This window comes from Neomonachus schauinslandi, chromosome 8 (assembly GCF_002201575.2).
Source record: "Neomonachus schauinslandi chromosome 8, ASM220157v2, whole genome shotgun sequence".
Taxonomy (NCBI): Eukaryota; Metazoa; Chordata; class Mammalia; order Carnivora; family Phocidae; genus Neomonachus; species Neomonachus schauinslandi.
Genome location: NC_058410.1, coordinates 29,094,637 through 29,117,104, shown reverse-complemented (window position 1 = coordinate 29,117,104; position 22,468 = coordinate 29,094,637). Strand labels below are relative to the sequence as shown.

At 37.0% G+C, this 22,468-nt stretch overlaps 1 protein-coding gene across 1 annotated transcript in view; it reads right to left on the bottom strand.

The window, feature by feature from the left end:
- AHI1 (Abelson helper integration site 1) overlaps positions 1 to 22,468 on the bottom strand; it is a 222,548-nt gene that overhangs the window by 116,401 nt on the left and 83,679 nt on the right. The window contains exons 17-18 of the mRNA XM_021693688.1: positions 22,016 to 22,042; positions 9,306 to 9,423 (exon numbers count right to left, since the gene is read on the bottom strand). Of these exons, the coding sequence (XP_021549363.1) occupies positions 9,306 to 9,423; positions 22,016 to 22,042 (145 nt within the window). The remainder of the gene's footprint in view (positions 1 to 9,305; positions 9,424 to 22,015; positions 22,043 to 22,468) is intronic.

The following is a 22,468-nucleotide window of genomic DNA, read 5'->3' as shown; positions in this document are numbered from 1 at the left end:
GCTATATGCAAATATCGTCTGTAAATCTTCAAAATATAAAAAAAGACAAATTAAGAAGTTGTCAACTGGAAAGTTTTAGAAAAGGTAACCATCAGAATATCTATAAAATGCAAATTCAGTGGTCTGGCAGGTAATCTGGCTGCATTAGGATAAAATTATATAGTTTTCATTTTTAATAAATCAATAGGACCTCATTTTAATTTCTTGTAGTTAATGGCTTTCCGTTGCCTTCTTTTTACTATTCAGTGAATATTAATATAATTATTTCACCTTTAAAATTAACCTACTGGGCAAATGCTACAATATATGTCAACGACTAAATTTAATAGGTTCTTAAACAAAACACACACCCACACACAGAGAAATGTGGCTATTTTTAACAGATGGGGAAAAGGTTGAAAATTGTAAGGTTGGAACCTATACACCATGTAAATATCATGTAAAATAGCTTCTTAGAAAATAATTGGGTAGGAAATAGTGGACAAATTTAAGCTCATTCAAATCAAGAGATTTAAATGAGGAGAAAAGTTTGTATTCATATTCTCTCTTCAGAGGGTAATAGGAGAAATGTAGTAACTAGACGGGGACCTTAATACTAAGTGTATATCCATGTGAATGATGAACCACTAAGTACACTAATATTTACTAGAGTTGATAGAATAATTTTTATTTTTTATTTTTTTTATTTTTTTTTTTAAAGATTTTATTTATTTATTTGAGAGAGAGAGGATGAGAGAGAGGAGAGCACATGAGAAGGGGGAGGGTCAGAGGGAGAAGCAGACTCCCTGCCGAGCAGGGAGCCCGATGCGGGACTCGATCCAGGGACTCCAGGATCATGACCTGAGCCGAAGGCAGTCGCTTAACCAACTGAGCCACCCAGGCGCCTGATAGAATAATTTTTAAATTAGTAAATGATAAATATATAGGATATACTTTATCAACACAAACACTTTAATAATTCAAGTAATATTTATTATTCAGGAAATATAGGAGCTTCTATTACAAGTGAGGATAAGTTTTAGTTTTAAGTTGGATCACTGGAGAATCACTTAGTAAAATACTGATATTGGTGGCTAAAATGGCACCTTATATCTTTAATGTACCAAACATCAATTTTAGAGAACGCAATTACAAGCGACAACAACCAAAAAAATCTAACAAATGAAATCTCAGTCTTTGTGGAAGGGGAATATAAAATAGTGATGTGTTAAAGAAAAAAAATCCATGAAATCAAGGTCATTTGCTCAGTGTCCAGAAAAATCCAAATATGAAAATAGTCCCACACCTCCAGGGCTTTTGTGTTGACTGGTACTTATGGGGAAAGCCAAAGTTTCAAAAGCTAAGTGGGTTCCAGTGGATTAAGTCTGAGATGCTTGTTTGGAAACTTTCGTCTTAAAATTACTTTATTTTAATATCTTTTTTGGCATGCTTCTGAAAATTCCAGATCCATTATTTGCCTCTGTGACATGTTCTTTTTTCTATACTATCACTTAACACATTTTATTAATTCATGTCTTAAAATAAGACTTCCTCCATTCCTTTGACCACAATACAAATTGCACGATTTCAAACTTAAAAAAAAAAAATCAAAAGAATTTCCTAGGAAAGCTCACGTTGTTTATGCCTACAGTTTCTTATGGATTTCAAAGTATTAAAATATTTTTTCTGATCCTCATAATTCTATGAAGTAGAAAATTCATATGAAGTAGAATATAGAGCTAATACACCTGGAGAGATAAAGGCAGTCAGCCGAGGTAACAGCTGGCAAGTGGCACAATTAGGGCTCAGGTCCAGCTCCCCTGTCTCTCTGGACCCCAGGTCCAGTACTTTCTGCACCATAAAGCACACATGCTGAATTCAGAAAAGTGGTTGTTCTGGAAAACAAATTCTTGCTTTTAGGAATTGTATAATAAAAACATTTTTGATTCTTTTTAGTACCATAAAGCACATTTAAGGACAATCTGTCTACAGAAAATCAATTCTGTAGACATCTTTATCTGTGACAATGAATTGATTCCTTTCACTCATCCCACCACCTGAACTGAAATCTTGGAATTCTGGAAGTTTGAAATCAGAATAAAATGTGCTTTTCAACTAACAGTTTAAATTTCATTAAGTAATATTATCAGAAAACTGCCAATTTTGAAAATATGAGAAAGTTCTTTGAAGCTCATTTTACCTTCCTTAAAATGGAAACCCCCTTTTGCCATCAGCTGTGTTTATTCAGGGTCATTCGAACTCCTAATTTTTGCCAAAATGTTTTCCTTCCCTTCCTTTGAAATACAAGAAGCATCATGTTTCCAACTTTGATGTAATCTACCTCCTACAATGGGTTATATAAGGATATCACAAAATCTCTGGTGAAACTATGACCCAGGATTCATTTTAGATTTCAGTGATATTATTTTCAAAGTTTTACATTTTTCTTTTTCTTTTTTTAAAAGATTTTACTTGCTTATTTGAGAGAGAGAGAGGGTACAAGCAGCGGGGAGGAGCAGAGGGAGAGGGAGAAGCAGACTCCCTGCTGAGCAGGGAGCCCAATGTGGGACTTGATCCCAGGACTCTGGGATCATGACCTGAGCTGAAGGCAGATGTTGAACCGAATGAGCCACCCAGGCACTCCAAAAATGTTGTATTTTTCTATAAAAAATTAAAACCTTAAGAGATACTGAAACCTTGAAAACAATAAAAATAAACTTTAACTGGAAATTGGCTCCTAATTTTAAGAGCTGGTCAAAGGAATAAGTGTGTAATTGTCAAAGACATGCAAAACTCAATGGAAAAACAGAGTTCTTCAAATATTAAACATGTAGATGCACAGAAGTTAATTTGACATCTCTTAACCAATACTGAAGTCATCTGAATCATTTTATGATTATGTTTAAATCAAATACTTGGACTATTTAGGATGAGATAAAAAGTTAGATTAAACGGTTGGCTATAAAGTTTAATATATGTTTATACAGGCTAATAGAAAGTACAAACAAAATATGGAGAAGACAGAAGCTATTGATTATTTTTAAAAACCATGTCACACTCTGTTTTTCCCATCAAACTCCAAGTCCACAATTAAAAAAGATGCTATAAAAATTACATTAATAAAGACATATTAATAAAATGATTCATGTTTTGTATGGCAAGTTATCTACTGAATATGAAGTAAATTTAATTTCGAACCATGCTGTGAAAAGACCTACTAAGTACATAAAAATGAAACATGCTGTCCTTCAAATAGAAACATGAAAAGATGATACAACTACCCCCCGCCAACAAATATGCACTTCCCGCTAATTTCTGCTCCCTCCATAACAGTAACTAATTCTAATTTTTACTGAATAATCCACATCTTAAAATTTACTTCCATAAAAACTCTTGAGATGTTTCAGTGGGATCTGAGATTCAGACAAATGATCACAGAACAAAATTTCCCTGCAGAGAAACTCTTGATTTGACTGTGGCCTTAAATACCACAGTCTCACTGGAACCAAACCTTAAAAAAAAAAAAAATCTAATAACTAGCAAGCACAGAATTATATTTAAAGGTCAAAGAAAAATATAAATTCATTAATCCTCAGGAAATACCTTCTTGACACCTCAATTTTAACACCTGCACCTGTTCCACAGACGCGGTACTGTTCAGGTTATTACTCTACAGTAGATCATAGACCTTCAAAGCTGGTAACAAAAGATAACACCCCAGCCAAAGGGACCAGGGGGCAGAGTGGGAGGTCACTGGGCCAGGAATGAAGGAGTGGCTCCAGGCACAGCCTCACGGAGGGTCAGTCCACTCCACCTCGTGCACCTGTGCCCTCCTCTAGAAGTAGGCAGTTTGGTTCTGTAGGATGAGAAGGACTGAGTGAGGAGATCTTGCTTTATACACCACCAGCTATATGGACTCTGACAAGCCAGCCTCTCTGCCTCTCAGCCTCTCACTTTCACTCTAACGCAGCTGTGTAGCAAGTTCTAAGGTCCTAGAAGCTCTAGAAAGATTCCACTCCATGTGATTTTAATGTTTACCCTACTCCTTAGAAAGTTTTATTGAGGATCAAATGAGAATGTACATGAAAGCACTTTATCATTTTTTTTTACAAACACAAATTGCTGTTATTATTTTAGAGATCTTCATTATACTAAGGAAGTATGGACACAGTTTTGAAATGCAGTATTAGATGTTCTCTACATGGTAAGGCATTATGAGCTACACCCTACAATTTAACCTAAAATGTTAAAATTATAATTTTCTTTTATTCTGCACAGCTTTATTAAAGTATAATTGACAAAACTAAAATTTTCTTTCTCATAAAAGTTACCTGGGGAGAGATTTATAGTTTTAACTTTAATAGGATTAATAGGATTAGTGGACTGATTCCTTTGTAATTAAGAACCCAGAGTAATAGCCTAAAGAAGAGTTCTGGAAGTAAGTATCTCGTAAGAGTTGTATCCAGCTTTTTTCCTCTCTAACCCATTCCTTAGTTACCAGATGTGTTTTTTTAAAACACTTTTATCATATGTCTTTCATACTCATACCTTTAGACAGCTTTAGTTTATCTAAAAAATAAAATATGAATTCCTCAGTAGGACACAATTTGGCCTCAATCTACCTTTACAGACTCAGTTCTTCCTAAACACATCCACCTCAGCATTTCTTCCAGCTAACTAAGAGTCAACCTGACCCCTAGCCAAGTCAAGCTGTCGTCAAAGTGTATGCCTGGTTACCTACTTCTTGGCTCACTTGGCATGGCCTCCTGAACAAACCCCACCCCCACCAACCTACTGATGAGGCCAACATGAAAACAGAGACACAATCATGGAAGGTTTTATAAGACAGGGTAAGGACTCTGAGAATCATTTTAATTGTGATAGGAAGACAGTTTTTAGCACGGATGTAACATGATCTAATTCATTTTTTAAAGAATCATTTTGGCTGCTATGGGGAGAATAAGCTAAGAGACAAGAGTAGAAGTAGGGAAGTGGTGGGGAAAAACATGACTAAAAAATGGCTGCAACCTGAACAACTGGGTAAATGTGGTTAGAGTGCTGGGATTAGGAAGCCTTGGCGTGTAGGAGGAAAGTAGAGGTTGAAGAAGGGGTTTGGGGCATGAGTTTTGTTTGGACATATAAAATCTGAGAAACCTCAGGGTGCCTGGGTAGCTCAGGTGGTTGAGCATCCGCCTCTGTTTCAGCTCAGGTCATGATCTCATGGGTCGTGAAGCAGAGCCCTGCAGGGGGTTCTGCGCTCAGTGGGGGAGGGGGGATCTGCTTGAGATTCTCTCCCTCTGCCCCTTCCCCAGTGTGTGCGCACATGTACATACTCTCTCAAATAAATATATAAATCTTTTAAAAAAAATCTGAGACAGCTCTTGGTTGCTCTATCCCTCTTTATTCCAGTGACACTCTGTTTATACTGTGATTTTATAATCTATCACATGCTGACAGAATTTGTTCCATACTTATCACTCTCTCTAGTCAGACTGGCTGCTTGAGGGCGGAGACTGTAATATTTAGTCCATATCCTTAAGAGAGGACCTTCAACAAAGCAGCCACTTAAAGTGACTGTAGAATGAAAAAAGGTACTGTTCTAGAAACTCTGAGGAATGCAAACCTAGGAAGAAAGTTACTTTTCTAGCAGTCTCCATCATCTAGAACTTACCCCAAATCAGGGTTAACAGAAGTTACTGCAGACCATAAACCTGCCTCGGAGTCTAGCCTTCCAGCATGGAAACTCATATATAACATATATCAAATCAACCTGTGCTCTTCAGCCTCCTAACATGAGGGCTAGGGGGCCCATACTGATTAACTCTATGTCAAATAGCTTTTCTTTTTCTTTTTTTTTTAAGATTTTACTTATTTATTTGAGAGAGAGAATGCACGAGCGAGAGAGCACAAGCAGGGGGAGGGGCAGAGAGAGAGGGAGAAGCAGGCTGCCCACTGAGCAGGGATCCTGATGCAGGGCTCGATCCCAGGACCCTGGGATCATGACTTGAGCCGAAGGCAGACACTTAACTGACTGAGCCACCCAGGGACCCCTAAATAGCTTTTCTTTTCTTTTTTAAAGATTTTATTTATTTATTTGACAGAGAGAGACACAGCAAGAGAGGGAACACAAGCAGGGGGAATGGGAGAGGGAGAAGCAGGCTTCCCGCGGAGCAGAGAGCCCAATGCGGGGCTCGATCCCAAGACCCCGGGATCATGACTTGAGCCGAAGGCAGACACTTAACAACTGAGCCACCCAGGTGCCCCTAAATAGCTTTTCTTTATACTGTAAAAAGCCAAACATTTACAGATATGACTTAAATATTTACATAGGTTTTGAAGTAAGATTTTTATTTTTAAACATCCTATCTACATTAGTTTTTGTAGTCTTTTTTTTAAAGATTTTATTTATTTTAGAGAGCGAGCAAGCACGACTGCATGCACATGTTGGGGCAGAAAGGGAGAGGGACAAGCAGACTCAGAGTTGAGCGTGAAGCCCCACACGGGGCTCCACAGGATGTGGGGGAGGCTCGATGCCATGACCCTGAGATCACAACCTGACCAGAAATCAAGAGTTGATGCTTAACCGGCTTAGCCAACCAGGCACCCCAGTTTTTAGTCTTATTTTTCAGATTCTAATATATATAGATTCTTGTATTTCAGATTCTAATAGATTTCTTGTACAGTCAGGAACACTTAACTGTTTATCCCTTTTTAAAGCTCATTTGAATACCAAATAGAATCACAGAGTTTTTTTTTGAAGATTTTGTTTATTTGACAGAGAGAGAGAGAGAGGGACACGGAGAGAGAGAGAGAGGGGGACACGGAGAGAGAGAGCACACACGCAGGGGGAGCGGCAGGCAGAGGAAAAGGGAGAAGCAGAGCCCGATATGGAGCTCTATCCCAGGACCCTGGGATCATGACCTGAGCTGAAGGCAAACGCTTACCTGACTGAGCCACCCAGGTGCCCCTAGAATCACAGAATTTTTAAGACAGAAACTCACTAAATCCAGAGCCCTTGTTTATCTGTAGGGATAAGAAAACTGAGGCCTGAAAAAATTTCTCAAGATTCTACAGTCATTTAGAAATGGAACCAGGTGTAGAAACTACCTCACCTGTTTCCTACTGCATAATTCTTTTCCACAAAGATAAACTTCTTAATGAATAAAATGGATTAATTTGGCCATTTTGCAATGAACTACATATTCTGCTTTTATAATTTTTCTATACAGTGATATCTCAACAACTTTTATAGGAAGGCTATGCCTTAAAATGAGGTCAAGCATATTAATAACTAAAATAGTCAAGTGAGGGCTTAATGGTAGTGCTTCCGAGATAGTGTACACACATAGACATGCATGATAGAAATGCTACACTCAAGAGCTATATGGCCATGGAAAGCTGAAGGTGAGATGGACCAAAGCCTATGCATAATGGTGAAGTTTGTAAGACTTGCCATTATCATATCTGGCTTTCCCTTTATTCTTTATCTGTCTCAGTGGTAACCCCTCTTCCCATTTCAAAAGGCTTCCTATATATCCTTATTTTTCCCTTTATGGAATAGGAAAGAATTTTGTATCTATTATCTTCACCTTGTTTTCTGACAAACTTAAGACACTACTCGAATGAATTTTAATCAATATATTAACTCAACCAGACATTTACATTCTATGCTTTTGATCCTGAAGTGTGGAATCACGGATTTGTTCCCAGAAGAATTTTAGACCTCAACAGGGAGATGACAGGAATCAGGTGGTGGAGACTGGTTCTCTCCCTCCTAGTCATTAAAATGACATGATCTGAAGGCAAACCAAGTATCTAGGTAGGGTGTAGAGAGTAAGAGTCTAAAGGGGTAGCACACAGTGTGCCCTCTACTGTTTATAAGAATGACCAAAGCCATTGTTCCAACTTCCGACACACATCTGAAACACTAGAAATTTAAAATTTCTAAGGTTTGGGATAACTTCATTATTAGAGTGATTTGCAATTAGAATTGAAAGTATGGGGCGCCTGGGTGGCTCAGTTGGTTAAGCGACTGCCTTCGGCTCAGGTCATGATCCTGGAGTCCCGGGATCGAGTCCCGCATCGGGCTCCCTGCTCAGCGGGGAGTCTGCTTCTCCCTCTGACCCTCCTCCCTCTCATGCTGTCTCTCATTCTCTCTCTCGCAAATAAATAAAATCTTAAAAAAAAAAAAAAGAAAAAAGAAAAAAAAGAAAGTATGTTCAAAGCTAGCATACATACACTCATCACGTTTCTAAGTATGTTATATTCATATGGTACTTTATGTTTACCAAGTGTTTTCTTATGTGCTATGTGACTTGAACTTCAACAATATCTAATGTAAACATCATTTCCACTTTCAAATGAAGATTTAAGGTTCTCAGATAATAAGGGTAATAAAAGGCACAGCCAGGACTGAATATAAGAATTCTTAATCCCAGTATGCTCTCTCTGTAATGTGTAACTTATACAGCAATATTAAAATACAATAATATTAAAATAGCTTGTGTATGTAAACTCCAAACACTTTTAAAGTAGAAAAGTAATATGGTCCCCAAATTTCTAAATAAATTATGTTGATCTTTTGAAGCTCAAATTTATTATAATCTCTTTGACAAAGATAATTGTTTTGGTCTCTGCTGTCTCATCTTTCTAAAAGAATTCAAGAGAAAAAATACTGTGAAAACAGACAGCTAAATGAACAGAAATAGTCATCTTTAATTACCCAAAATATATGTTTCTCACTTTGATGCTTTTTCTTTGACGTCCTTTGAGAATCTTATTCAAATAAATTTAAAACATTAGCCTAAAAATTTGCAACTGTACCGTTCGTTTCAACTCAGTGATTTATGTAGATTTTTGTAACTAGCTTCTTTGCATATTTTATTAATTTGCCAACTTTGAAGAAACAACGGTATCACTGGCAGGCTGTATCCTGTTTCTCCCAAATGCATTTTACTTTGGCTTTTCTTGAAATGAGTTATAAAATGGGATTACCCATCAACTATGGTTCCTTTATCCAAGGGAAACTGAATCAGATTTAATATTACACAGATTTAAAACTCACATGTTTTGCTACTTTAAAATTATTTTCTGTTCAATAAAACAGAGCTTGAGAGTATCCACTATTAACGTTACCAAATTCAAATTTACTTTTGAAATAACTTTAGTGATTATAAAGAAAAAAGATGCTAGAACGTCGTCCAAATGTGAAAACTGATCATTACAAAGCTATGGGCTATATTCCTGAAGTGAAATAAATGACATTCATTAAAAAAAAAAATCATCTGAACATTTAAAAGAATACTCAAAATAAGAAAGGGGCTCACCGGTCTGAGTGAAACCAAACTGATGTAGAATCTGATGAGCGGCCAGCATGTCCGACTGTTTTAACTTAGACTGCTGTGAGGAGGCTGATGTTGAAGTAAACGAGAGATTTTTGTTGACCTGTAATAGGAAAGGCAAATCAGAACCAAAGTGTAATTTCCTGGGTTACTGATGCAAAAACTGGATGAGAAATATTTGCTTACAATGCAAACCAGGCCACATGGTAGGTCAAAACAAATGGTAAGGACTTATATGCTTAGTTTTAAAAGTTTACGAAACAGAATAGTTTTTATCAAGGAAGGAGTACAGTGGTAACGAAAGCATCACTATAGGAAAGCACATCTGCCTTACAAAATCAAATCTGCTTTTCATAGAATTGACATTATTAACTTAAAATAGAGTGTTCTTACAAGTTATGCAAAGACGTGAAAATTAAAAGTGATCCCACCCCCGACTTTCAATTAAGAAAGTTAAAATGTTTCATAGCCACATTTCTTTAGCATTTTGTGAACCAGCAGGTCCTTCCTTTTCAGAGAATGCACAGAAAACCCCTATAATATCTATGTTTACATACATCATGGTGACCCAGGTAACAGAGCTGTAACCTCACTTGCCAAGTGGAATAGCTCCCATTGCATCAACACCCTTATTCTTAAGACACTGTTTAAAAATAGTACTGATACAATGATCAAGCAAAATTTCTGTAAGTAAATACGATGCTCTATTAACACAAAAAGCTTACTATGACTGTCTGAATACAATACTGTCTTCCAAAAATGATACCTGTAACAAGTACAACAACAGGTCACAAAAAAGTTTTAAATGTATATTAGTAAACTTATCTTGTAACTTAGAATTAATTTTGGCAATGATCTAGTCTCTTGTTCAATTATTAAATTATTCATTATATATTTATTATTTTTTGAAATATCTTCATCTTCAGAAATCATGATAAAATGTGATCTAATTCTGAAAAATTTGGAAGTTTGAATTTCTAATTTACTGCAAAATGTAATCTGTGACTTGCCAACTGTTAAAGGATAGTTTATGGCATATATATACTAATATATGAAAATAGCTGCCTTCTCTCTTTTTAAAGAATAATCGAAACCACTCAGGACTACCACTGTATTAGCATTTAAAGATTCCCTTTTGGTGCTCTACATGGTAGTGGACTGTGGTTATTACATGTCCTTTATCTGACTCATCATTTACATAACGTTTGTAAATGCTTCTCTTCTTTCAAACAGTGACAGTAAATGGTGTATCTTAGATTAAGCTTTTTCTCTTAAAGCAAAGGGCTTTTACATATTTGGTGAAAAAGTCCATTCATTAAGACCATATGACAATATAGTTCTAAAGTTGGTAAACTGTGGTGATATCATTTTATAAAAAACAAATATTTTTCAAAGTAGTTAAATGGGATCAAATACCACACCAGTGCTAAAAATACTATCTAGCTTTAAAAATTCTATCAGAATCCATTATTAAACACTGACCAAAATTAATGGTGACTATTTATATTAATACAATACCTAAAGTAACAACGAAATCATCTCATATCTTTGAGCTTTATTTCCATCTTTAAGCGCAGATAATAAAAATTTAAAAAAGTAGGTATGCTTCAATGGGAATGTGCTGGAGGAACAATAAAGATGACTGGTATCATAAAGTGCCATTCGCATATGCGAATACATAAAGCACTAAATAACGTATTAAGTAAAAAACAGATTTAAGTAGAGTATGTTGGCAAAGGGAAGCCATAGGCTACTACACAAATAAAGTTCTATAGAAATATTAGTTACTATTATTAACATCACTAGAAGTCAGAGTAATTAGGAACATGTAATTTAACATGATGATGCAGTACATATTTCAGAGTGCTATGCTTTTAAATGGAAGTACTATATACAATGATATATTTATCCCTTAACAATCTAATCCACTTCTCTTTTTAGAATCATTTTCAGTTTTACTTCTGTGTTCTTAAAAATTTTTATCCTACATGTCAAACAATCATCTGCATTTTGAAACCTGGTGCAAAAGAACAGGTGTATGCTGGGGATGGGACACACACACACACACAACGACACACACACACAACGACACACACACACACACAATAGGCTTTTCAGTCTTCCTCTTCAGATGTTTACTTGTGCTAAAACCAAAAACACCACCAGGAAAGCTAGAATAGGACACACACACACACACACACACACACACACCGACACACACACACAAATAGGCTTTGGACACACACACACACAATAGGCTTTGGACACACACACACACACACACACGGCTTTTCAGTCTTCCTCTTCAGACGTTTACTTGTGCTAAAACCAAAAACACCACCAGGAAAGCTAGAATAGGATACTTAAATGTCTCTGCTCAAACAGAAAGACTTTACAGTTTTTTTCTAAGCATTTTTAAAACTCTGCTCTTTCTTGACACATTTCTTAAGAGACTAGTATCTTTGAAGTGGTAAGTGACAACACACAGCGGATTTCAAAGGTCTTGGACAGTTGTTAATTATTACAGTGATTTGAAATTAGCACTCAAAGTATTTTCAGAGCTAGCCTATACATATGCACTACTTTACTTAGAGGGGGAAAAATAATAATAACCATTAAACAGAGTGAAGCAATATCTATTTTTGAAATACATGCTGTGGAAAAGAATTGCTTAATAATTTTACAACAACAGAGAGGTTGGCTAAGATAGTCTACCCTACACGAATCTGCCCTCTTTTCACAACACATTCTTCTGCTTGCTTCATGCAAAAACCACAGTCTGCCAAAGTCAGTTTAATACCTCCAAACTGGGGAAAATGAAAAGCATACAAATTTAATGAAATTCATAATAGAAAAAAAGAAAAAGTATCACCTGAACTTCGTGTCACGTTAATCACAAAAATGTTTTTGCCTACTCTTTCAGAGCAGAAGCAGCTTTGTACAAAATACGCAAATTCTAATTCCCTAAGAGAAGGTTAATTTTTTTTTTTTTGAGAAGGTTTATTTTCATATTAAAAAAGTCACTGTCTGGATCTAAAACTGAGTGCACAACACTGAACAAGCTAACAATTAGTTTCTTTTTTAGTGGTTAGCTAAACTATGAAACCTTTGGGAGATATATAACATTCATTTTCATATACATTTGCAAGCCTAATCATCTTCGCTGATTTTAGATTATATGCTACATTCACCTAAAGTAGAATTGTTTTTAAAATTTCAAGCTGTGAAGACATCTCAAATTGGTTTTAAATTATAACCTGAAAGATGATAATACTGTCTATATACTTATGTTTGTAAATTTGTCTCCCTCCCTCCTCCAGAAGGCTATTTTTTTCCATTAAAATCGAACAACAATGCAGATAATACTTCAATTTGAAGATGGTTCTGGTTGCAAAAAAACCCCCAATGCCCAGGAAACATTCTGTTGCAAATCAAACTTCTGTTATAAAAATTAGAATCCCAATAATTAAAGAACAAGTGAAACAGAAAACTTGAGCCAGAGATTCAGGGCAACTGAAGCCAGGTATCAACATTCTCGTACCATAAATTTAAAGCAGCTTAAGTTCCTGTGATTTCTAGGTAAGTAAAACCTAACAAATGAGGAGCCTATGGTATCATAAAGAGAAATTCAAACATGAGCTCTGCGTCTCTATATATTTTCCTTATAAATTACTACAGTGACGTGAGGGATTAGGAAGAAACACACTTCTTATTGGAAGAGAAATTTCTACAGTGGGGTGAGGTGCCAGAAAATCTCCCCCAAGTCAGTTCATCACTGCTACATGAACTAAAAAACCAGAATTCCAATTTGAATCAGTTATAACGAAGTTTTATTTTGCAGCACTTAATCCAGACTTTTTGAGCCTCTGATATATATACCAAGGACTGGTAGTGCAAAGATGATTAACAGGATTCCCTGTGCAAAGCTTAAAATTAAGATTTGGTGCTGGTTCAAACCACCTATCCAACAACATGCCTTAGTCAAAGTCAATTTAACCTCAATATATTTTGGTTTTCTCCAAACCTTTGCCTCTTTTCTTAATATATTTCCTTACTTCACAGAGAAAATTTGGTCTTCAACCCTCTGAAATCTTCATTTTCAAACCTATGAAAGAATATACCTCTTGCATCCACCCTCAACCTCTTTTCTTCTAGTGTCCTTCTGTTCAAGATTAATCCCTCCATCTGTTCCCTTGGGAATACCTAAAGTTCTTCCAAATTCTACTTTCAAATGCTCTATTGGCTGTTTCCCTATAGTATATAAGCAGAGATCTTTCTACTTCAGTATAAAAACAAATAGCAAACAATCAAAAATTCTCATGATTCCATAATTTCCTTAAGCTTCACTGAAAGCTAAACTCCTTGAAAAACAGCACATAACTGCTATCCATATAACTTAACCATTCAATTTCAACCAAATACAACTATGCTTTTCTCCACCAGAAGACTAAATTTGAAATTAAAGTCACCACACCCAAGACTTCAAATGGTCAGTTAGCAGATTCATTTAAGCGGTTGCGATCTCTAACACTGCCCATCACTCCCTCTCTTGTTTCTGGAAAACTATTTCTGTTGGTTTATCCTGCCACTGCTTATCAGGGTTGTTTGTTAGACCCACTGGACCCTCTCTTCCCTCACTCTGTGTGGTTCCCCTGGGCAGTAACGTTTGTTTGCATCACTTCATCTGCCATCTATGCTGACTTTTTTTTTTTTAATTTTTATGTTGTTAGCCAACATATATCAGTAGTTTCTGATGTAGTGTTCAATAACACCCAGTGCTCATCACAAGACGTTTCTTAAATCCAAAACTCTTCCAGTCACTAGGTTCAAGACTAAACTAACTTCTCTTCGACTATTTACTTCCTCAGGGAAAGCTATCTCTATCCACCTAGTTGCCCCAGCCAGAAAGGTGGGAATCCTACATTGCCATCTCACCCTCCACAGAGAATTAGTCACTAAGTCAATTAAATGCTCTGACATCTGGTCCCACTCTTTCTCCAGTCAGTGCTTTGGGTCAGGCTTTCCTCTCTGCTTGCAAACTACTGCAATCGTCCCCTGATTTGTTTTCCCTATTTCCTGTTTCTCTAATTATTCTACACTGCTAACAAGCTCTTTCTAAAATGCTAGTTTTACTGAGTAACATTTCTTGTTAAAACCCAGCATCAGCTGTTCCATTAGATAAAGTCCATAGTTTTTAGCCTGGCATACAAAGCTTTCTATATTCTAATAACTACCTCGCTCTCCAACCTTATCGCTCCTTTTCCTACTTGCCAGCTACAACAAAATATGTGTAGCTCTGCAGACCGTCCAGGTTGTTTCATGAACCTGTGACTTAGGTCTTACTGCTTCATTTCCAGGAATGGGCTTTCCTTTTGGCTCCATCTTCCTGGTGGATGCCAACTCCTTTTTCAAGCTTTAGCTCAAGTATTACATCATGTGTGAAAAGCCTTTCAGATTCTCCCAGGAGAACGTACGTCTCCCTCCTTTGTCTCTCCACTATGCCTTGTATCCTCTATCTTCTATTATCACAACACTGGTAACATTTCAGTGTGCTTATCTATTTGGTTAATCTCCATGCACCAGACTATAATCTTCTTGACAGTGAAGAATCAGTTTTTGTTCATCTTTCTTTAGTATATAACTCATATAGCACTAATAAGAACTGCATAGAGGTCAAATGAATTAATATACACGTGAAAGGAGTACGTTTAAAATCTTGCCCAAAGTTAAGGTGGTGTTTGTGTTGAACCACTAGTCTATTCAAATCTCAACTTACTTTTTACCTCTTCATGATAAAAATATCCAAACTTGTTTTAGGAGATTAAAAAAATTATCTTCTCTGGATTCTCTATTTTTTTTTTTAAAGATTTTATTTATTTGACAGAGAGAGCACAAGCAGGCAGAGAGGCAGGCAGAGAGAGAGGGAGAAGCAGGCTCTCTGCTGAGCAGGGAGCCCGATGCGGTGCTCGATCCCAGGACTCTGGGATCACGACCTGAGCTGAAGGCAGACGCTTAACGACTGAGCCACCCAGGCGCCCCTGGACTATTTTTTTAAACCTTTTTGTTTTTCAGACTTCCCAAATCTAACTTTTTAATGATAAAAATTAGAGAATAAAGGGCTTAAATGTAAGGAACACATTAAATTACATGGTTTAATACTCAAATTTACATCTAGAAATTAGTGTGTGAAATAATAGAAAAAAATATATTGGTTTCTAGCTCCAGTTCCTGGCACAGATCTCCTAAAACCCTGTAATTTCCTAAGTGAAGTACTAGGAGGATCTTTTGTTCTAATATTTGGTCTTTGACTCTGGTTCCAGACACCGAGCTCTTAACATACCTTGGAATTTCCTGGGTGACAGAAATGTCTTTTGTTCTCCTGAAGTGACTCTTGGTGTGTTCTGGGATGAGAGCTGCTCTCCAGAAAGACCACGCCATGATTAGAAGCTTGGAATTTGTAGCCCATCCCTCATTTTCCAGAGAGCGGAGAGGGGCTAGAAATGAAATTATAACTGATCATGCCTACCTGAAGAAACCTCCATAAAACTACCGGGTGTATCGGGTCTGGAGAGCTTCCTGGCTGGTGGCACGTGGGAATGCCGGGAGAGTGGTGTGCCTGCAGAGGGCATGGAAGTTCCAGGCCCCTCCCCACATACTCTGCCCTGTGCAGCTCTCCATCTGGATGTTCATCTGTATCCTTTATAATAAACTGGCAAATAGTAAGTAAACTGTTCTCCCGAGTTCTTAGTGAGCTGCTCCAGTGAACTGAGCCTGAGGAATTGTCATGGGAAACCTTCTATTTATAGCTGATTGGTCAGAAACACAGGTAACATCCTGGACCTGCAACTGGCATCGGAAATGGTAGAGGTTGGGGGAGGGGGGCAGGTGAAGTCTTGTGGGATTGAGTCCTTAACCTGTGGGATCTGCCAATCTGCCGCCATCCCCAGGTAGACAGTGTCACAACGGAGTCAAATTGTGGGACACCCAGCTGGTATTGCAGAGAACTGCTTGGTGTGGGAAAAACCACAGCACATCTGGTGCCAGAAGTATTTCGAGTACTGATAGTAGTGCAAGAGTAAAGGAGACACATGGGGGAAAAATTGGCTTTTCCTATCACAAGCAGTTTTTCCTGTTTTCTAAAATTTCCAGGAATGAAATTCCATAATTTCAGTGGCCTACTGTGGCCTGTACACTCCTACAGTCAAGCCAGTCTCCCAAATATTGTCAAAATAACAACACTTGATTTGCTTTTATACAGTTTTGAAATGACATGAAGAAATAATTACGAGCATTAAAAACAAATTAAAAATTATCAAAAAGAAACTCTCCAAAAAACTGCAAACCGGTATTCTATTCAAATCTCAAATATCAAAATCGCAAATATCCAAACTTTTTTTAGGAGATTAAAAAATTATCTTCTCTGAATTCTCTATTTTTAAATTTTTTTTACCTTTCAGTGAATAGTATGTTCTAGGATATATTTAACTATAATTTAGTTATTACCTTACCTTTATAGCATTGTTCTACTAAATATAATTCAATAAACTTTAGCGTGGCTGCCTTTATATTCATCTAGGGTAGGGGATATTAATAATTTAAAAAAACAAATAGAGTTCCATGGCGTTAAGCTGCAGAGGAATGTAGAAATTCAGAAATATAAGATCAGAGGTGGAGTCAAAACTACATAAAGCTGGGAAAGAAGGAAAGGAGGGAAAACAGGGAGGAAAAGGAAGGAAGGAAGGAAGGAAGCAAGGAGAGAAAGCAGAAAGACAGAGATGTTTCTCCTTGAGGGAATTCATAATTTAATTCCGGAAAAGACAGGCAGAACTAATTATCATTTAAGGAAGAATGGGACCAATTATGATGCCAGGTATGAATATAAATGAATATAAATATGTTTGGGAACATGAGAAAAATTAATTCCATTTGTGAGGAATACAAAGCTTAATGGAAATAGACTCCAGGTAATACCATTTCTGATATGCTTCAATCCAACCCCAAGCAAAGGAAAGAGCGAGGAAATTTGTAAATTATAAATTCATATGAAGATATTTTAGGGCTATAACAATTCAGAGCAATGCAAGACTTCTAATACCAATTACTATCTTGGAGCAATCAGATGAGAACTCTCAGCTTCCCATCATCACATCTGTATCTAAGCATCTACCCAGTTTCTACCTATATGCCTATCAGAAGGGGTGAAAAATCCCTTCTCTTAAGGCCAGTGTCTCCATTAGTATTCAGGACTACAACTTCTTTCACTTTTTCAAGGACTTGAGTCCTGCAATTACCACCTCCATGGTACATTACCCACTTCTCCATCTCCACTGGATTATTCCAATCAGCAAATAAGTATGCTTTAATACTGTCCATCTGAGATTCCTCTTCAGGTCCTGTTTCTCTGCTCCCCGTTCAAAACTTATGGGCTTCCATTCTGTCCTCAACGCACTTCAACTGTGCCACTTAAATGGTTTTCATCAAGGTAACCAAAGGACACCTAGCTAAATACAATCCTCAATTTTCTATCCTCTTTTACTCATTCTCTCAGTAGCATGTGACAGTTTACCACTCCTCTTTCTTGAAATACTCTCCCCCAGGCTTCCCTGACATCCCCTTTCCCTGGCCGAGTGCCTCAGGTATTTAGCTATCTCTCCCCAGGTGATCTTACTCAATTTCACAGATTAAAAATATAGAACACCAGCCCTGACTTACTCCCTGCACTCAAGACTCAGAAATCCAATTGCCTAGTATACAACTACATCCCTATCCAAAACTCCACTCCTAAAAATTGCTACCCCCACTCCAGCATTCCTCATCTCATTACCTCCTCTTGCCACTGCTAGCATCTGTACACCTGGAAGTGACACCGACTTTGCATTCCTTCACTTACACCACATCCAATCCATCACCGAGCTGTGTTACATCTACTTCCAAAATACATCGCAAATGTGTCCACTGCCTGCATCTTCATTACTGCCACTGTTAAACATGAGGCCATGAGTCTGACGCAGTTCTAATGCCATGGCGGCTGAGCTTACAGCCTACAGAAGCAAGCCCAAATCTAAGACTGTAAATACCTCAAGGTTACAAAATCGAAACCTAAGGACAACCAATCACCAACAGCCGCTTAGGCTTCAAACTATAGTCAATTTATAATGTCCTTGCTTTGCTTCAGCCTTTTCTCTATAAAAGTCTTTCTTCAGTTCCTGCCAGTGGAGCACTTCTAACCACTTCCAGTTTGGGACTATGCCATTCAAATCAATTTTTGCTCAAATAAACTTATTTATTAAAATTTTTAATAGGTATCCATTTATCTTTTACACCATCCTTAGTCCAGGCTACCAACTCCTCTTGGATTGCTCCCCTTTTAAAATCTATTCTCACATTCTCCCCAGCTTAATACCTCCATCACTGCTTCTCTGATTGAAACAATATCTAAGTCTTTACTGAAGGTTTAGCAGAACATGTCACCCTCAAATATGCCTCTTTGGCATAAGGATTATTTTGAGAAACTGCAGATACTGGAGAAGCTCTGAAAACAGGTATACAAGCTGCCCTTTAATAAGGGAAATTTACATTAGAAAAGGGGCCTCTACTAGGAAGAGAGCTGTGTCCAGAGAGAACTTTTCACCTCAGTGGAGGGGAAGCCTTTGTTTACCAAACAGGTCCTCCTCTCACCTTCCCCTGAATTGCCGTCCCACTTTGAAGCCTTAGACCCCTATCCCTTTCCTCCAGTAAAGATGGTAGAAAAGCCTCAACTGCCTGGCAGCTTTGTAGGCTCCTTCTTTGTGGGGCTCCCATATGCACATAATTATTTTTCTTTTATTAATTTTTCTTAAGTCAATTTAACTGTTAGACCAGCCACAGAACCTTGGACAGAAGGGAAATTATGCGTCCCCTGTACTTCCATGCTAACAGGTATGCATAATCTCCTGATCACCTCTCCAACCTGGCCATCAAACACTGTTTCCCCTTGCTTGCTCACTGTTACTACTTACGCACAGTGCTCTTCTTTCTGCTTTCCAGCATGCCAGTTATCTTTCTAGATGAGGACTTCTACAGGGCAGGCCCTACTCCTTGTCAAGTGTTTCTCTTGAGAGGCCTTTTAGGAGCATACTTTGAGGGCAGCCCAAGCACACGTGTGTGCACGCGCACACACACACACACACAATCCTTAGTAGGCAAGGATTAAATATTGTTAATAGAAAAAATGAGTGAATTTTCAACAACATAAAACTTTGGCTGGGATTCAGGGAAGAAGAAAATTAGATACCTGGTAAAAATTTATTATCCTGGTTGTAATAGATGAGAAACTGCAGAAATATACTCTGCTTTCAAGATTAAAGACTTTTGACAATGGTGCTCAGACCATTCAATGGGGTAAGAGTAGCCTTTTCAACAAATGGTGCTGAGACAACTAGACAGCCACATGCAATGGGATAAAATCAGACCTCTACATCGCATTATACATATAAAAACATGAACTCAAAATAATCACAGACCTAAATGTTAGAGTTAAACATATTAAAATTTTTAAAAAAGGAAGTAAATCTTTGGAATGCAGGTTAGGCAATGGTTTCTTAGATATGACACCACAGCAAAGTGACAAAAGAAAAAAATAGATAAACTGAATTTCATAAAAATTAAAACCTTTTTGTTTTATAGGTCACCATCTAGAAAGTGGAAAGACAACTCACAAAGTGGAATAAATCATCTGATAAGAGACTTCTATCCGGAACATATAAAGAACTCTTAAAAGTGAACATTAAAAAGACAAAAAAATTTTTTTAATTTTTTTTTAAATAATTTTATTTATTTATTTGAGAGAGAGACAGAGAGAGTGAGAGAGAGAGAGCATGAGCAGGGTGAGGGGCAGAGGGAGAAGCAGACTCCCCGCTGAGCGGGGAGCCCGATGTGGGGCTTGATCCCCGAACTCCGGGATCATGACCTGAGCCAAAGGCAGACGCTTAACGACTGAGCCACCCAGGCACCCCCAGAAAGACAAAAAAAATTTTTAAAGAATTTGAACAGATATTTCTCCAAATAAGATACACAAATGGCACATCAAAAATGTTCAATGCCATTAGTCATTAGGGAAACAGAAATCAAAAAGCACAATGAGGTATCATTTCTTACCCACTAGGATAGCTATTTCCTAAAAAAGAGAGAAAATTCACGTTGGCACGAATGAGGAGAAACTGGAACCCTTATACCTTCCTGGCAGGAATATAAAATGGCGCAGCCGCTTGGGGTAAGTTTAGTTGTTTTGCAAAACGTTAAATGCAGAGTTATCATATGTCCCAGCAATTCCACTCTTTGATATATATCCCGAGAAATGAAAACATATGCTTACACAAAAACTTGCACATACACGATCATAGTAGCATTATTTCTAATAGCCCCAAAGTGGAAACAACCCAAATGTCTATAAACTAATGAATGGGTAAACAAAATGTAATATATTTATACAATGGAATCTTATATGGTAATAAAAAATAGTATTTATAACATGCAACAAATGGAGGAATTGTGAAAACCTTATCCTAAGTGAAAGAAGCCAGTTATAAATGACCCCATATTATTTGATTCCACTTACATAAAATGTAAAAAAGTAATGGGTCACTGATACTGGACAGCTCAGTAAGCCCAGTGTTTTCTGACATGTTCCCTCCATAAGATGCCCCATGTGAAAAGAAACAATAGCCTACTACTTACTTCTGTATTCCAAGTGCCTGCCACATGGTAGTAGATGTCTAGTGAATAAAAAATACTTCCATTGCACTATTACATAAAGCAGTCTTTGAACATACAAACACCATTCTAATTCCCTTTTGAAGGTCTCACCCTTTCATCTCGTGTCAGATATAATTACATTTCATAAATGAATGAACGTCTAATTATTCTAACTGAATTTTGGGAGTGGACAGAAGAAGAGGGAAGGACAAACATGGCGTGCCATTCCAACTCTTTTAAATTAACATTTATTTTCTTGATGACTGAATTAAAGGCTGGATATAAAATAACCTTGCTTGTAAAAGGAAGAAAGGTGCTGTGTTGAAAGCATCTCGGATACAATTTCGTTGAAATTGTTTAATAATCAAAGCCTTTTTATATGCTACTATTTTTAGACTAACTTTGGGGTCTTGAGCAAATCACTTAACTTCAATAAGCCTCAGCTTCCTCCTTTCTAAAATTGGAATAACAATAATATCTAATCTGTGCCTCAGAATTGCTACATAGCTAAATGGAAAAAGAAGTGTGAAACATTGGTATAAATGATCAAGAGCATTATCAGCACCGTGTATCATTGTTATTCCTGTGCAGCTTGCATGCATTTCAAGGCTTATACAATTTACTCAGCATACATCCACTGAACTGTACTGGTGTCTCTTACCTATTAAGTATCATATATATTTTTCTCAGAGGATCAAATGACTGTGCTGGTCCTTTACTGAAAATATATCCCTATTGCTTAATATTCTTAAATCTTCAAAAATATGAAGGTACTTGCTAAATTCTCAGATTCCTATAGATAATTCCTTGATAAATTCAAGCTCAAATAAGGAAAATACACATCTGATTAACTTTTGTAAAAGTCCTATTAAAAAGTACGAATGGTACATTTCAATTTTTTGGTACATCAGAGTGAAAGCTACGGTTTTAAAGTTATCTTCCTTCCAATAAAAATTACTTACCTTTGCAGCACAGGCTCGTATCACCTCCTAAAAGAAATACAACACAGTAAGTAAAGAAATAGTCATAATTTCATTTTAATAAAATTATCAACTCTTCTCAACATATCCTGATATTAATCTTTTAATAACCAAAATCAACATTTGGGAGAGTTTCTGTGTCTATCAACCTCACCCTGTACCTGTCACACTGCATTGTGAATTAAAGAGACTCAATGTGTTCTTAGTAAATCTAACCTGCCGCAGCAAAAGGCACTGAGAACAAGACTGTGGAGGGCCCACATGTATCTGTCTCAAGAAAAACATGTGGCCTCAATAAACTTAATAACAAACTTAATAATAATAAACTGGTAAAATGCTAAAATTCTACCAGAGCACTAACATGTCTCAAAGACACACCCAGAATTAATTGCCATATATAACTATCTCCATAAATAACAATGCCCACAAATATAA